The 14970-nt window shown below is 44.8% G+C and overlaps 1 protein-coding gene across 1 annotated transcript; it reads left to right on the top strand.

Annotated features, from left to right (window-relative positions):
• Positions 1–12668: 12668 nt before the first annotated feature.
• foxe1 (forkhead box E1) lies at positions 12669–14739 on the top strand. The gene is made up of 2 exons (XM_079729387.1): positions 12669–12858; positions 13037–14739. Exon 2 carries the CDS (start codon positions 13053–13055, stop codon positions 14181–14183), a length of 1131 nt encoding a protein of 376 aa, XP_079585513.1. The 5' UTR covers positions 12669–12858; positions 13037–13052; the 3' UTR covers positions 14184–14739.
• The last annotated feature ends 231 nt before the right edge of the window (positions 14740–14970 follow it).

Genomic DNA, 14970 nt, shown 5'->3' with positions numbered 1-14970 from the left:
AAGGAGCTAATCTTGATGAGGTGGACATACTGTACAGGTAGGCAGGCAGACAAACCGTCGACAGACAGAAAGACGGACGGACGGACAAACAGACAGAGATATAATAGATGTTATAGATCAATTGATTGACCGACCGACAGACAAAGACAGACAGCAAGATAGGCACACTGACAGATGGATAACTAGATTGGCCGAGAGACAGACAAAGATGGATAGACAGACAGAGAGATAAATAGAACGATCAACAGACAGCCAAAGATAGGCAGACAGACAGACAGACCGACAAGGAAAGTCAGACGGACAGAAAGACAGACCCATAAATAGATAGATTGAGGGACAGACAGACCTGTTCACACCGGCTCCGTGAAACTTCCAGTTTCCTCGGCTTGCGACCAACAGACCCCGACAGTTGGTCGGTGAAGGCCCCAACTACATGCTTCTGCGTTTCTACCCCTGTACTTTGGCTTTATACCAAACATAATTTGGCATTATACCAAACATAATGTGGCATTATATCAAACACGCGGGGCGTTATATCAAACATAATGTGGCGTTATATCAAACTCGGTGTGTTCAGTGTCAGTGTGAGTTTCTGTGTTTCGGTCCATTGATATGCCATTGGAACTCCTCTCTTTACATTAATCCCAGAAACAGTCACGCCCGAGCCAACCCCTCAGCCCTCTAAACCTATCTCTGTGTGTGTCTGTGTGTGTGTATGTGAGTGTGTCTGTGTGTGTGTGTCTGTGTGTGTGTGTCTGTGTGTGTGTGTGTATGTGTGTGTGTGTGTGTGTGTGTGTGTGTGTGTGTGTGTGTGTGTGTGTGTGTGTGTGTGTGTTTCTGTGTGTCTGTGTGCATTTGTTTGTCTAAAATACCTGTATCACATGTCAGTTCCACAAATGCAGATGCCCTGAATAAACTTTAAATTAACACGTCCTTTCAACTGTTCACAGTTAGCACCAGGTTATTGAAGTAAAAACAATGAAGTGCCAACAACCCCTTGTATCCACTGCAAAAGAGACCAACATTATATATGAACAAGCTCAACAAAGACCACTACAAAAACAGGCCTTATATCTTTATGTGCAGAAATGAATAATCCACCACAGGAAGACTTTTGTGCAGGGGGATTACAAATAAACTCTCTCTCTCTCTCACTCTCTCACTCTCTCTCTCTCTCACTGTGTATTCATCTGAAGAACTGACTTACCTTTAACCTGGGTGAACACTCAGGTCAGCTTGACGCTGCCAAGGCACCAGCTGGTTGCACCTCTGAGAACCTACATGGGAACACTCAGTAATACTGCCAGATCCCCAGCCCATCGTATATTTCAGTGTGTGTGTGTGTGTGTGTGCGTGTGCGTGTGCGTGTGCGTGTGCGTGTGTGTGTGTGTGTGTGTGTGTGTGTGTGTGTGTGCGTGATGTTTGTGTGTGTGAGTGTGTGTTTGTGTGTGTGTGTGTGTGTGTGTGTCTCCCTCTCTCTCTCCCTCTCCCTCTCTCTCTCTTTTAAGATAAAATACATCGAAATACGTTGATTCCATTAAAGCAGCACACATAATTTCCACAGTCCTAATTACCACAGTAACACACCAGTATCGGAGATCCCGAGAGCCGCCCGCGACTGGCCTCCCATTCGAGGAGCTGATTGCCTTCACACAAGACGCGACTTGCGTTGGCGTTTTGACTTAAGTACAGATAATCCACTTGTGGCAGTGATTGAGGACGTACAAATCCCACAGTAACAGACACACAGGTGGTAGTGCAAAAGAAAAAAAACACATACCAGACTCTGTTCACCAACACCCAGTTCCCTGGCCCTACACCTTAAAAAAAAAAAAAAGAATTAAGACTGTAAGAGCGGCCTTCAGAGCAACTTCAGAAGCAGCTTCCAGTCAATCTTTCTACCCCGCTAGGGGGGGAGTGGTGGTGTTCTTGGTGGATTGTTCCCCGGTGTTTGCAGTCTGGCGGGATCCTGCGAGATGCCTATTATCCTCAACCTGCTCCTTGATGACATGTTGCTTAAAAAACGATTTTTCTTTTTGTACTGTAAGTCTCTTTAAAATATTGATATTCCCGGAAATTCTGTGATTCATACTTTTGTTACCGCCTTTCTTTCTCTTTCTCATGACTCATTATTTGTCTTTTCAGTGCTGTGTGCATTCGTTACTGTCGTGATGTATTTATGTATTATCCATAGTCTGGTGACTGCATTCATAGATGTCATGCATTTGAATGATGTATGTAGGTCTACCCATAGACTCAACTAGGCAGGTCAACTCCTAGAAACATACACACACTCACACACTCACACACATACACACATACACACACACACACACACACACACACACACACACACACACACACACACACAAACAAACACAGTAAATGTGTGGGATTGTATCCGGCTCTCGTGGCCAAGCACTAGTCTCTTAAACCACAGAGGAAGAAGAGGAAGAGGAGGATGGAGATTACCTTAAAGGGCCATGGAACATTAGCTTTATGTGAACACAAATGATATGCTAATGATAAGAACACCCTGGAGATTGGAAAGTGACAAGCGCGCCACACAATACAATACAGTCAGGATGTAGCTCTCTTTGCCATTAATGTATAATTAATATACTTACCAAGACATGAAACGATTTACAATAATTGCAAGATTTTGTTTTACAATATTTTCTTCAGGACCATGTGGGCCAGACCAACAATCTGGCCCTTTCACCTCTCTTGCTGTGGTAACAACAAAGAATGCATGCCACTACAGACACACTTATGGATGGGTATTTATTCTAACCACACCAACCATTCCAGAACACACCGCACGCACACCCTGTCTTCATATCGAATAATCAGATAATCTGACAGACATCTTGAAAGACACGCAGTTGTGCGTGTCCCACCCCCCCTCAACCCTGGCCCCCACCTTCATCATTTTCCAGCGGTCCTTCATCTCCCCGGCTTAGAGCCACACGTCAGGGGTTTGACGGCTGAAGCCAGCCCCCCCCCGACAGAGAGCTCCTCCTGGGAGAGCAGGAGCCCAACAGGCTTCCTGCTAGCCAGCGGAGGAGGATTTAGCTGAGCGGTGAAAGCTTGTCAGAGGGAACACGTACTAACAGAGCTGCTTGTTGTTGGTGTGTGTTTGTCGGTGGTTGCAACATCTTTGACGCTGAGTGGACATCCAGCAGATGAAGTGGTTTTTATGTGCCATTTTTCGAAAGGGGTAGGCTGTTTTGATGACCATGACCTAAAGGGCTTTTGAAAAGGTACACAAAGAGACACTTCATTCATTTAGGAATGAAATTAATAAGAATTATAATACATTTTATTTTAAGCTCTTTGTAAAATTTAATTACAAAATTAATTCAATTATATTTAAGACTGAAATTAGTCATAATACTAATGAAAAATATAGATTTTTCAAGTGCTTTTCAAGGTACACAAAGGCACTTCACATACATGTAAGACGTAAATGGGAGGGGTTTATAAAGTACGTTATCATAATTTCACACATGTGGTGGTTTGCCTGATGTTTTTTTCCCCCCTCAATGATTTCATGGTTAGCTTGTGGTATTCCATTAGATTGCATGTTAAGCCTTACATACACAACCTGTTGTCCAGCCCCACTCCAATGGCTAGCATGCCCTGTGTGGGAGTGTGTATAGCATGGCTGCTTCAGGCAGCCTCACCTGGCAGAGTCTGACTGCACTCTGGGGCTGGGTGAGGCTGCACATTGAGTTATCTGTGTGCAAAGGTTAACCATCTCTACAAACACTCAGGGAAGGAACCAACACAAGTGGGGTATACTATGAAGCGCGCTGAACATACCCAGGCTTTCTTGGGGTAACCTGGATCGACAAATACGAAAGTCGCAATCAGAGTTAAATGGTACCACGAAGCTCACTTAGGAGTGAGTTTGTCAAGCCAGGTTTTCCGCTTCAGTTTCAATGCGCGATCGTGTAAATTCGTTAGTGAAAAGATTCTGCATTCTCAAAAGAAATAGCTATGCCAAATGCAGAATTGTTTGCCATTAATCCCAAAAGAGTGATGATGATTTCAAAATGCAAAAGCAACTTCCAACCTCCTTTAGTCTATAATTTAGGGAATTCACTTCTAATGCACCCTATGTAAGAAATGTATAGCATATGTTTTCAACTGTCGAGAGGTAGCGGCGGTGGCTTAATGGATTACTATAAGACCCGAACGCCAGCGATTGGGGCTGAAATCTTGCCTTTCCATCATCATGCCTTTAACCTCCCTCTAGATGTGGTGCCAGCACGGCCTTGAGAACATTGGTTCAAGTTTGAAATAATCACAAAAATACCTTAAGTGAATAAGTATTCCATTTGACATAAGAATTGGGACTTTTTAAACTAGTAATTGCACACTACTTGGGAGACGAACCCTGCACGCAGAAATTCAAAACTGACACCCTACCTCCACTCTACCACTCTCTCACAGAGGCGGATGTTTTCTTTTCCTGAAAGTGTATAAAATCCTTCCTTGACAGTTTGAGTGGGCAGAAAGCTAGGAAACACCACAAACACATTCAGCAATCTATAGAGCGCAGCTATAACCATGCGAATAGCACGGCTCATCGTATTATTTTTTCAAAACAGTAAGTCCACGGCTTCTTTGTGTAGCACTAGCTACATAAGGTGCAACAAGGATGATCAAATAGCGAATACCCTCTGATGAGAACCTGTATGTCTCATGAAGAATATTCTCTGGCAATACCAAGGTATCGAATCTGGCCCGAAAGACCCTCTGTTTCTGGAGAGACCCCTGTACGATACGGACTTCGAGGTCCACGGGAACACCGACAAATGGTGACGACATTGTCAAAGAAGGGGCTTGGAAGCTAGGACCGATCTGACCCAAAAGTCACCAGGGTGCTAGAGCGACACAGCGACGCTAAAAGAGAGCGACTTTCGTGTCACAACTAACCCAGGCTTTGAGTGCAACATACCTCGCTAACCCACTATTCAAGGTTCTTAGTATACCCCACAGGCCATGTATTTAGTGCAAACTTGACAATAAACCGACCACCACCCTGCGTCCTTTGGTTTGGAGGAGCCCAGAGAAGTCACCTAAGTGGGGTGTGGCATTGTCCTTTGCTCCACCTTACAGTTTGCCAAGAGGGCAAAGTCAGTCAAGAATAAGGACATGATCAACGAGGACAACCAGGGCAACGCGAGGCAGCTGCAAGTCAAGGTGCGGAAGCTGTAGGACTATCTCACTTAGGTCCTCGCCTCTCAGACCTCCATAAGGCTTAGTGGCAGGGACGTGGCTCCTAGGGGGGCAGCTGTCCATCAAAATACACCCTGAGGCCTCTTACGTGTGGAAGTTTATCCAGCCATTGATCTGTGGAAGAAGCAGGAAGAGGAGAAAACGCTGCTCCAGAAGGTGGCCCAGCCGGTGGAGGCCAGGGCCCAGAAGGAGAAGTCGGCTGGTTAAACTGTGCACACTGATTACTCAATGTGCTACAGGTGTGCAGCCTCACCCAGCTCCAAAATTTATCAGAATCTGCCAGGTGAGGCTGTTTCAACCAGCCATCGTCCACACACACTCCCACACCCTGTGCATGCTGAGTGCCAAAAATCCCCTTCAACCGATTCATGGGTGAGAAAACCTTTGCGCTTTAACAAGCCTTCGATAGACGCTCTCACACATGCTCATGCACAAGTGCGCACACACAGACTGTCTGGTGGGAGACAGGGAGACGACTCTGTGCTAATGAAGGAGAACCAAATGGGCAGAGTGACGCATGCAGCCGTGAAGCCGCGGCTGCTTTGAGCTGCAGGTGAGGGGAGTTGAAACACTGAGGCGGCCGGCGGCCATGGGCTCACGCAGGCCGGGACAACTATGATGGGGAGTGGACCCTCCCACACACACCCACACAAAGATGCAGACACACACATAAAGACACAGAGATGCATGCACCCACAAACACACAGATTCCCCTACAGATAAAGATATGTGCATGCACCAACACGGCTACACACACACACACACACTCAAACACACAAGCGCCATGACAGCTCTGATGTGGATGTTCTCACATCGCAATCAAGCATGGAGATAATCATTGCAACATCCTCAGTACACCTTTGTGAGACAGCATGCTATTAGTCACAAAAGGATGCTGTAAGAGAGATGTAGAAAGTTGGCGATACACACTTTAATTAGTCCTCATTCATAATCCCTGATGGGATATTTCGATGATGGAATTACAGCAGTAAAAAATAGATAAGTTAAATTAACTAAGAACATTAGTTTTTCTCAGTCGCTTTGGTACATTTCTCGAATCATCCTCAACATTTGCAAAACATTAAATGCATTTCTCAAAACAATTCGTACAAAGAGCAAAGCACCATGGATTACCTGCAAAAGCCAGTCTCTTGCTCAAAATCCTTAGTTCATTTCTCAAAAGTATATATCTGTGTCAAGGAGCATGTCATTTCCATCAGAATGACAAGTCCTTGTGTCATTGTGTATGGAGAAGACAGTCAAATTGCTTAGTCATTTTGTCAATATAACAGTGTACTCTGGAGGGATGTTCTGATGTAAACTATGGCTAAAGTTTTCAAGACAATTATTGTAAATTGTAAGTTACACCTTAGTGTATGTGGGAGATTGATTGCAAGAGACTGGACAAGATTCACATTTACACTTTGACTATTTGTACTGTAATTTGTTGACCGACCATGTGATTGCTAGATTTGTGAAAATAGGACGATCTCCTTAGGGTAAACTGTACATGCATTGCTGTAGGAATTACAGTGCAGTCTTCCTACACCTCCTGACGTTCCTGTCTTTTGGGCCACAAATTCTCATTCTCACACAGCCTCACTCCTCTTCTTCTCTCTGGCTGTTGACCCCGTCCAAATTGTTGTCCTTCCATTGTCAGAAAATGTAACATTGTGTTGTGCTCCAGCTATATATATACTTGCCAGTTCATGGTTCATGAGATGCACCTTTGAGCTATTTCAGTAAACTGGTTGATCGTTGGTTGATCCAACACTTCACACATTTCCCTTCATTAGAGAAAGTCAAGATTCACCTGGTAGCAATTGACCAATTCAGGACAGATTTAGAAAAAAAGTCTAATGGAAATGTATAGATACACGCTTGACATATTATGATAACTTGTTCAACCATTTTGCATGTAAAGACTTACGCAATGAACTAATGCCTAAATGTTGTGGAGGTGAGACCATTAGAGACCCATTACAATATATTTTGATCAACAAGCAATTGATAATGTAGGAAAGAGCAGAGAATTGTACGTAATAATTTGCATATATGTACCAAAGCATTGCAACTTGGTCAAAGAAATGAGGAACTGCTTTTTTGATGATCACAAGTGACACAATGATGTGAAGATTGAACAAGTAGTTTTTAGAATTTCAATTCTGATCTGAGAAATTCACCAAAGCGACTGAGAAAAACTGTAAAAGAATATATATATATATATATGTGTGTGTGTGTGTGTGTGTGTGTGCGTGTGTGTGTGTGTGTGTGTGTGTAAATAAGAGACAAACATAACATTTTTATACTTCATATGCGATAAAATGTCCTGAATGCTCACTCTTTGCTCACAGCTAACTGGAATGTTTAAAAGGATAATTACCTTCAGAAGGTATTTGCTTTTGTGTTTAAACAGCCAGTGAAACACTGTATGAACCATTTGATCCGCTCCTTCCATACATAGTTGACCTTGATTTGTTTCAGCTGTGTCAACCATAGAAGTTCATTATGATAGTCATTGTAATGATAACAGTAATTTGTAGTCATCTTTATCTCAACCACTAGTTTATTTAAGAGGCAGGTATGCGTAGCTGTGCTTTTCGGAAACAAAACAATTGATGCTGAAGGACATGTTGACATAAACAATGAGAAGGCTATTTACTCTGTTCATCCAGGATATGCCCCTAAACACATGACACGGTTATGTTGACAATCAGCGACAGAAAGAGATGTAGAGAGAGACAGAGAGATCCAGAGAAGGAGACGGAGAACCAGAGAGGGGGGGGGGGGGGGGGGGGGGGGGAGATAGGGAGGGAGAGAGACCCAAAGCCCCAGAGAGAGAGTGGTTTAACGGCGGCGTTGCTGCCCAGCACAGTGCTTCAGTTATGTAAACTGGCCCAGGTTAGGAGCCAGTCAACCGTCAACGCTTTGCATCCTCCCCAAGCCTCTGACTCTGCTAATGCAAACAAAAGCAAACACACACACACGCACACACACACACACACACACACACACACACACACACACACACACACACACACTCACGCACACACACATGCACGTCGATACATGTAGACACACACAACACACACACACACACACACACACACACACACACACACACACACACACATAGACAAGCACATGCATGTAGATACATGTTGACGCAAACATGAAAACAGACACAAATACACAGTAACACACCCACTTATTCAAACAAGCAAACCCATTGACACACAAGCAAACACACAAACAACTGCATGCACACATTGTCAAGTGAAAGCCATGTAGTCCAAAAAAACACATTTTTATGAATAGTGTTGACAACAATTTCAAAAGGTTTACAATGAGTAATTCTCCTTGTTGCCTGTGATAACCAGGTGGATTCACCACAAACCAAGGAGCAGTTCTTTCCTCCCTCCATTATGAGTTAATAATGTCCCATTAAACCCATCTGCGTACCGGCCCTGACCACAGCCCATCTCTACAGGTGTGATGTGTGCGGTGCTGCTGCTGCTGACGCCGGCCCATAAACCTTACACAATGCCCGACAAGTCCCAGCCCTCCAATGTTCTCAAGTCAAGTGTTCCAAATTCAAATGCATCTATTTGTCTGCTTTTGTTTGGAGAGAGCCGTTTCTCTCTGCCGCGGCCAGAGGGCTATGTGAGATACAAATTAAATCTGACCTCATTTGCCTCCGCTGCTGTACGCCTGGCCGTGTCGCGCGGCAGCTTTACTCCGCAGAGCCGGCCTTCATTTGCCTCTCCGGGGCCCCATCTGTGACGGACAGCTGTGTGTCGACCCAGGCCCCCCCCCCTCCTCAGATTGGCAACGGTGCGTGGCCCCCAGGACCCTTCTCTGTAGACGGACGCTCGTATCGTGGAACCGGTGGTAGGGGACCTCTGGTAATGGCTCAACAGGGGGGTCTCAGGACCCACGCTGGGAGTGGGTAGCAAACTGTCAGGAAGATACTTAACCACGTGTTCATGTGGGAAAATATTAGATGAACAGATAGATAAATACATTATTAAAGTCCTATATAACTACACACACAGCTCGCACACATGTTTGAAGATCAAGCCACTGAAGTAGAGTGCACTTCAAGCTCTTACTTTAATTACACTTTTTAGGTCTAACCTCCATTCGTGAGTTCTGCTTACGTTTTCTCGCTTTGAAGAAAATGTAGCAGATATTGCTTTAATCCCCTTATTTGCCATTCAGTTAATTTGGGAAGAGGCTTCCCAAAATGCTGTGACAATATGTTTGAAATAGGATTAAGTTTCCTTTTAGGGTTAGGGTCTACTATTTGGTTTAGGTTTGAGTGCTTAGTTTTTGGTATGGGTTTGGTTTTAGTTTAAGGGTTTCACCTTAGGGTTAGGTTTTGGGGTTTGTCTTTTTATCCTAGGGTCTGGTCTTAGGACTATGATTTACTATTTAGGTTAGGTAAGTGTTTAGTATTTGGTAAGGGTTTGGTTTCAGGGTTAGGGTTTTCATCTCAGGGTTAGTTACAGTGTTTGGTTCTTGGGATGGTTTAGGGTTTCTTATTTGAGTTATGCTTTAAGGGTTGAGTTTGTTTTAGGCGGAGTGCTATTATTGTTAGGTTTTAAGGTATGATTTTTTGTCCTAAGGTTTGGTAACATTACGCCTATCAGAATTGTGTTATCTAATTGGGCAATAGAGAGATTTTAATAGAGAAAATATTGAGGATCTCCATATATTTCCATTTTAAGTAAAAGTTATTAATGTTCACTTGCAACCACACTAATCAAACAATATAATAGCCTTCATAAGTCTACATCAATGGATGCACAGGCTACAAAGAGACATAAACACACATTGTGTGTTTGTTTTTTAATAATTAATTAGGCTCAATGACAAGTATGTCACTTCTGAATTAAATAAGAATCATTTCCTTCTTCCCGACAGCTAAATTTACTGTCTAATATCAAACGCAAATAGATAGTGATGTTACTTCCCGCTCCAAAATGTGTGGACAGGGTCATCGTCGAGCGACGTTGGTTGTTTTAAAAACTCACGAACAAGAGTAGTACAAGAACGGGATCACAAGTAAATATTAGTTGTCAATGGTGTATGACTGCGTGATGCGGTGCCAAGTCGTGAGGCATAACCAAACTATGGCAGGTATTGGTCCCAGCCCCTGGAGACCTTGTGTATATACAGGAGATTAGTCATGTCTAATTGTTCATGACCACCGAGCATGCAATCTTCAGTGCAGGGTGAGGTCCAGAGCAAATGATGTGTCCATCACGCCTGTCATCATGACCCATCAAATAAATGGACCTGGCTTTCGACCATATTCAGGCCAACTGTCTCAGCTTCCATAAGAATGTTTTTTAAAGTGCAATTTTGTGCTCAAAGTTGTCAGCCATTTTAGGAGAACCATATTAATCCATCATTCAGTGAAATAAGGGAAAATACGTTATTATATTGGTAATACTAAACATGAGTTAACGCTGTAATAAGCATTATTATACAGCATTATCATTGGTAAGTGGGTTATGGTTGGGGTACCTTAATCCTAATTATACTTAAGGGTTAACTATATAGCTATTAAATCATTTTGAAATGCAATGCTTATTAAGCATGAACACCATTACCTTTAAGTAATGGGGTTACTTAAAGTTAAATGTTAATTAGCTGCTAGTTAATTATTAGTCAAATCTTATTACTGCATTGACTAATGTTAATGAATGATAAATCAATGTAACCCTATTGTAACAATATTGGTCGTATTATTTTGCTGGGCTTGCTGAGCATGAACTGTATATATTAACTGTGTACTTCCTTAACCTGCATGTTTTTCAAGGAACCCAGACCACCTGGAGCAACCGCGGTATGGAGAACCGAGCAAAGGCCGGCACAGAACCCATTCATATAGAATCAAATTGAATAAAACTAGGGCTTAAGTGTCGGGATGGGTTAGAGTTTTTGGTAAGGTCTTAAGTTAGCGAAGGCTCAGGGTATAGGCTTGGGGGTCAAGGTTAGGGTTAGGAAATTCCAAAGGCTCACACTGAACCTTCAAAATCTATGAGATATGTAAACTGAACGCAGGCTTGTTCTTGGAAACACATGCATTAAATAAACCCTCACACAAGGCTAGCTCCACTCTTGGTTCAACCAGGGGAGAATTCCAGAGCTCTGTGGAAACACGGGGAGATCCAGGGGGAAGGGCGGGGCGGGCTCCACTTCGGTGCTGACAGCGGTCATTGGCAAGGCCCTCGTAGGGACCCAGCCCTGCTCGAAACATCCCTGCGCGAGTGAAGCTTTCATCGGGGTTGTTGTCTGAGGGACCAAACCCCCGTCTCTGTGGCTCCCTCCCTACCTCAGCTTGCATTAACTCTGACACCCGGTGGAGTGTTGAGCGCTGTAAGCATGCCGGCCATGCTCAGCTCTCTCTGTCTGTTTGTTTAAGAGCTTAGGATGGTTGGAGTCCGGGTCTCTCCTGGAGGTTAAGAGAGAGCTGGTGCTTCCTGGTGAAGGCCTCTTCAGAGAGAGAGAGAGAGAGAGAGAGAGTACTTCAGCATCTGCAGCTCGTGTTGGTTTGGGTCAAAGCCTAATGTCTGCCTTTAGGTTTGAAGCCTACTGCAAGAATGGAAGACGTTGCATTTAAATATGAACTGTTAGTTCGATTTTTAAGCATAAACTACAACTTTCATAATAAATGAGCAACATTACTTAGAAATATACAAACATAAATAGATTTAGGTAAAACTATGTCAGGAAAATAAATAAATTGACCACTAAGAATGTAATGTATCTGGCGGCGTGGAGAAATGATAATGATGATGACCAATGCTTTGCATAACGATAGTCTTTGTCTGGATATTTACATTGGCTACTGCAGCTGGCTGGGCCAACTACTGGTGCAAAACAAACAAGGAAAAAAGGAACAATAACAATATCTAGGTTGCATTACCGCTAAAGAGGTCTTTTAGTGTTGAACAACAAAACAGCAAGGCCCATTTTGGAGGTTTTTAAATAAACTGAGGTCTACTTAAGAAGAGGATTTGAATATTAACATAAAGTTGTGTGTCTTTTGGAGTTTTACCAAAGCAAGATTGCATGACCAAGGCTTAATTATATAATCCTGACCTAAAAACAAAAAAGCAAGAGTATGTTTTAGGTAATATACCTAATTCCTTTTCAAACCATTGCGAGTGTTTAGTAACTGTACTTAGATAATTACATGGCATAAATATTATGCATGGACAGTATATATACGCAAAATTGACTATTTTCTGAACATCAATAGATAGAATACATAGATACAATAGATCCTTATGAGCGCAGGTATGTGAGGAGCATGTGATGCGTTCAGGTGGAGGTGTGGCCCTTCAGCAGCACTCAGCCAACGACTGAGTCTTCAGGTTACCAGCGGAGACTCGCACTCGCAACAAAACCCTGGCCGAGGAACATTGAGTCACCTCGACTCCTCACACACACACACACACACACACACACACACACACACACACACAGACTCCTAAACACACACACACTCACACGCAGACCTACTCAAGGAATAATCCGTCCGTCGCTTGGGAAAGACGACCGACTCGAGCTGATTTCTTATCTCGTGCTCGAGGACAAGTGAGTTATTTATAAAGTGAACAAACAACAAATATTGTGTGTATAACTTCTGGTCTCTTTAACAAAAAAATGTCATTGAAGTATTTAGCTAAGAAAGGTTGGCGGTGATAGCAGCTGTTTCCTCTGATCACTTTATTTACTATAAAGCTAACCTTCTGTTGTTGTTTTCCTTCCGAAGGCGTCGAGGGCCCTCCATGACCATGCCCATGGTGGTGAAGCTCGAGAAGGAGTCTCCCAGGGAGATCTCCCAGCCCACGGACGGCGCCGCCGACCAGGGCGAGGACCAGCCCAGGGGGGGGCGGCGGAGGAAGAGGCCCCTGCAGCGCGGGAAGCCCCCCTACAGCTACATCGCCCTCATCTCCATGGCGATCGCTAACTCGCCCGACCGGAAGCTCACTTTAGGCGGCATCTACAAGTTCATCACGGAGCGCTTCCCCTTCTACAAGGACAACTCCAAGAAGTGGCAGAACTCCATCCGCCACAACCTGACGCTCAACGACTGCTTCATCAAGATCCCGCGGGAGCCCGGCCGGCCTGGCAAGGGCAACTACTGGGCGCTGGACCCCAACGCCGAGGACATGTTCGAGAGCGGTAGCTTCCTGCGCCGCCGCAAGAGGTTCAAGCGCTGCGACTTCACCACCTACTCGCCGTACGTCCAGGAGACGGCGTCCGTCTTCTCGCCGGTGCAGATCGCCCGCTCGGCCGCGTACGGGAACAGCCTCTACCCCAACATGGCAGTCAGCCCCACCTACGGCCAGCAGCTGCCCTCCGCCTACTACCCCTCCCCTTCGCCCCCCGGGTTCGGCCCGGCTCAGGCCCGCATGTTCAGCATCAACACCCTGATCGGACCGGAGGTCATGCAGCAGCAGCAGCAGCAGCAGCAGCAGCAGCAGGCTGTCCGGGGCGGGTACAGCCCCGAGGGGCCCCAGAACTTGACGTCGGGCCCCTGCGGCGCCGGGATGCCCGGCTTCCAGGGCCAGACCTGCGGAGGGGCTGCGCCGTCATCCCGGGGGTCCGCCCACGTAGGGTCCGCCCACGTAGGGTTCCCTTACTCCGGGCCACACGGCCCCGCCAGCCACCACCACCACCACCACCACCACCCCCCCCACGGGGCCCAGGGCTCGTACGGACAGGGGCACGGACAGGGGTACGGGATGGTGGGGCGGTCGATGGAGTCGATGGAACATTACGGAAGGGTGTCCCCGGTACACCTGGGCTCCTTCTCCCAGTACACCGGGGCCCAGGGACCCATGGCTAACACCGGGGGCTACCTAAGACACACTACGTACCCGGGGAACATGGAAAGGTTTGTGTCGGCTATTTGAGACTTTGGGCCCCCAAACAATGGGAAAGACTTTAATGGAGATAGTTGTTATTATCAAGGACTTAAAACCTTAGAAAAAATATAATGTGACATTTCGGGACTGTAACTGTAGTTGTGTTTTGTTCTTTTTGTGTCTTCAGACCGAGTTGATAAATAGCAAAAATAATGACACGTTAAAATAGGCCTATTTTTTACGATATTTGTATGAGAGCCACTTTAAAATTGGCCTTTAGAGGGACTAGGAGGACTTAAAGCACTGTCAAAGGAGAGGTCCAATAGGCCTTTAGTTGAGTGGAATTAGATTTTTAATAGTTTTATTGAAGTGAAATATGTTAGTTTAAATTATGCTTAACTCTTTTCAATAAAGGGTTGCTTTGAGAAAGGCTGGCAGTAGGCCTCCGTGTGCATGTATTTGGTCGGCAGATTGCTGTATATAAATGCGGAATTAAACTATTTTTGCTTCGAATTTTGCATACTTTTTAACTCAGAAATGCACCGGCTATGTGCTCCCACTTGAAAATATTTCGTAAAGCACAAATAAATATAAGGCAACTCTATTTTCGTTATTTTATGTTTTTATTTGTATTGCGTTCGTTTTAAGTCGGATCGTTTTGTCTAAATTACTTTTTGAACTTTGCAGTAGGCACAATGATTAACGGAGAAAGAGGACTTCGGAAATATTAGGACTTTGGGCTTTGTTTTACTTATGTGTTTGCGCTCTCTCCGTTTCTGCTCCGGCGCATTTCAAGAGTCTCCTGAAACCACGCTGACGTCAGTCACTGGCCGGC

This window comes from Pollachius pollachius (genome assembly GCF_949987615.1).
Source record: "Pollachius pollachius genome assembly, chromosome: 2".
In the NCBI taxonomy this organism is placed as follows: Eukaryota; Metazoa; Chordata; class Actinopteri; order Gadiformes; family Gadidae; genus Pollachius; species Pollachius pollachius.
This window is presented reverse-complemented; position numbering and strand designations above follow the sequence as displayed.